Below are 849 nucleotides of genomic sequence, written 5' to 3'. Positions count from 1 at the left end.
AAAAAAAATGTGTATCACACAGCAGTTGATGAAACCTGATTCAGTTGTTTGTTTCACATAACCCTTAAGGACAGATTAATGGCACAGGATTTTATATCCTCTACAAATAATTCAGGATGAAGCTCTATTCAAATTAGAGGAAGGTCATTGTGACGACACGTACATTTTCATAGATTTAAAACGGATTTAAAGAGATTGTTTAGCAAACGTTTGTCAGAATTTGAAATAAAAAACAAAGATACCGTGGCGGATGTTTTTTTAATTAGCCACACTTTATTCTAAAGTCAACCTATCATTTACATTCAAAACAGTGTTTACTGTCTGAAACATATCAATGATGTAAAGCCATCGGATAATCGGGTATTCGGAGTACGTGTTTGTGAGTCTAAATATTGGAGAAGACAAAATGCGTGAAATAAAGTGGAATCAAAATTGTTCCATTGTTTCTATATCACATGATAAAAGGTAAATGCACTTACCCGAAAACTTCAGCAGTAAAACAATAGTGGCAACTTGTAGTAGAAGGAATCGATCGTTAGCAGACGCCATTCCATCCATCTGGTGGATTGCGTTCATCTGTAATACTGATCACACATATCTTCAAAACGTTCACCTGTTATAAGTCCATCATGTGGGCAAAAAACATCTATACACCTGATCGATTATAGAAACAAACAATCGGAACACTTGCTACAAAGGATGTAAACTAATCAACCGTGACCATTGTAGCGGTAACAAGTCAGCGGTTTCATATCCGTATACAAGCGGGTGTAGGAAAATACGGAATACCAATCGCGCAAACAAAAGAAAACGGAAACAATTTAATTGCGTGGAGTAACGGTTGTTTTT

General features: G+C 35.9%; 1 protein-coding gene across 1 annotated transcript in view; it reads right to left on the bottom strand.

Annotated features, from left to right (window-relative positions):
• LOC110450750 (fibrocystin-L-like) overlaps nucleotides 1–619 on the bottom strand; it is a 109,651-nt gene extending 109,032 nt beyond the window's left edge. Inside the window, exon 1 of the mRNA XM_021498431.1 lies at nucleotides 480–619. Within this exon, the coding sequence (XP_021354106.1) occupies nucleotides 480–576 (97 nt within the window). The 5' untranslated portion in view covers nucleotides 577–619. The remainder of the gene's footprint in view (nucleotides 1–479) is intronic.
• Between the last annotated feature and the right edge of the window lie 230 nt (nucleotides 620–849).

Source organism: Mizuhopecten yessoensis, unplaced genomic scaffold, assembly GCF_002113885.1.
Source record: "Mizuhopecten yessoensis strain PY_sf001 unplaced genomic scaffold, ASM211388v2 scaffold5467, whole genome shotgun sequence".
Taxonomy (NCBI): Eukaryota; Metazoa; Mollusca; class Bivalvia; order Pectinida; family Pectinidae; genus Mizuhopecten; species Mizuhopecten yessoensis.
The sequence above is the reverse complement of the archived record's forward strand: the minus strand, read 5'-3'. Positions and strand labels throughout refer to the sequence as shown.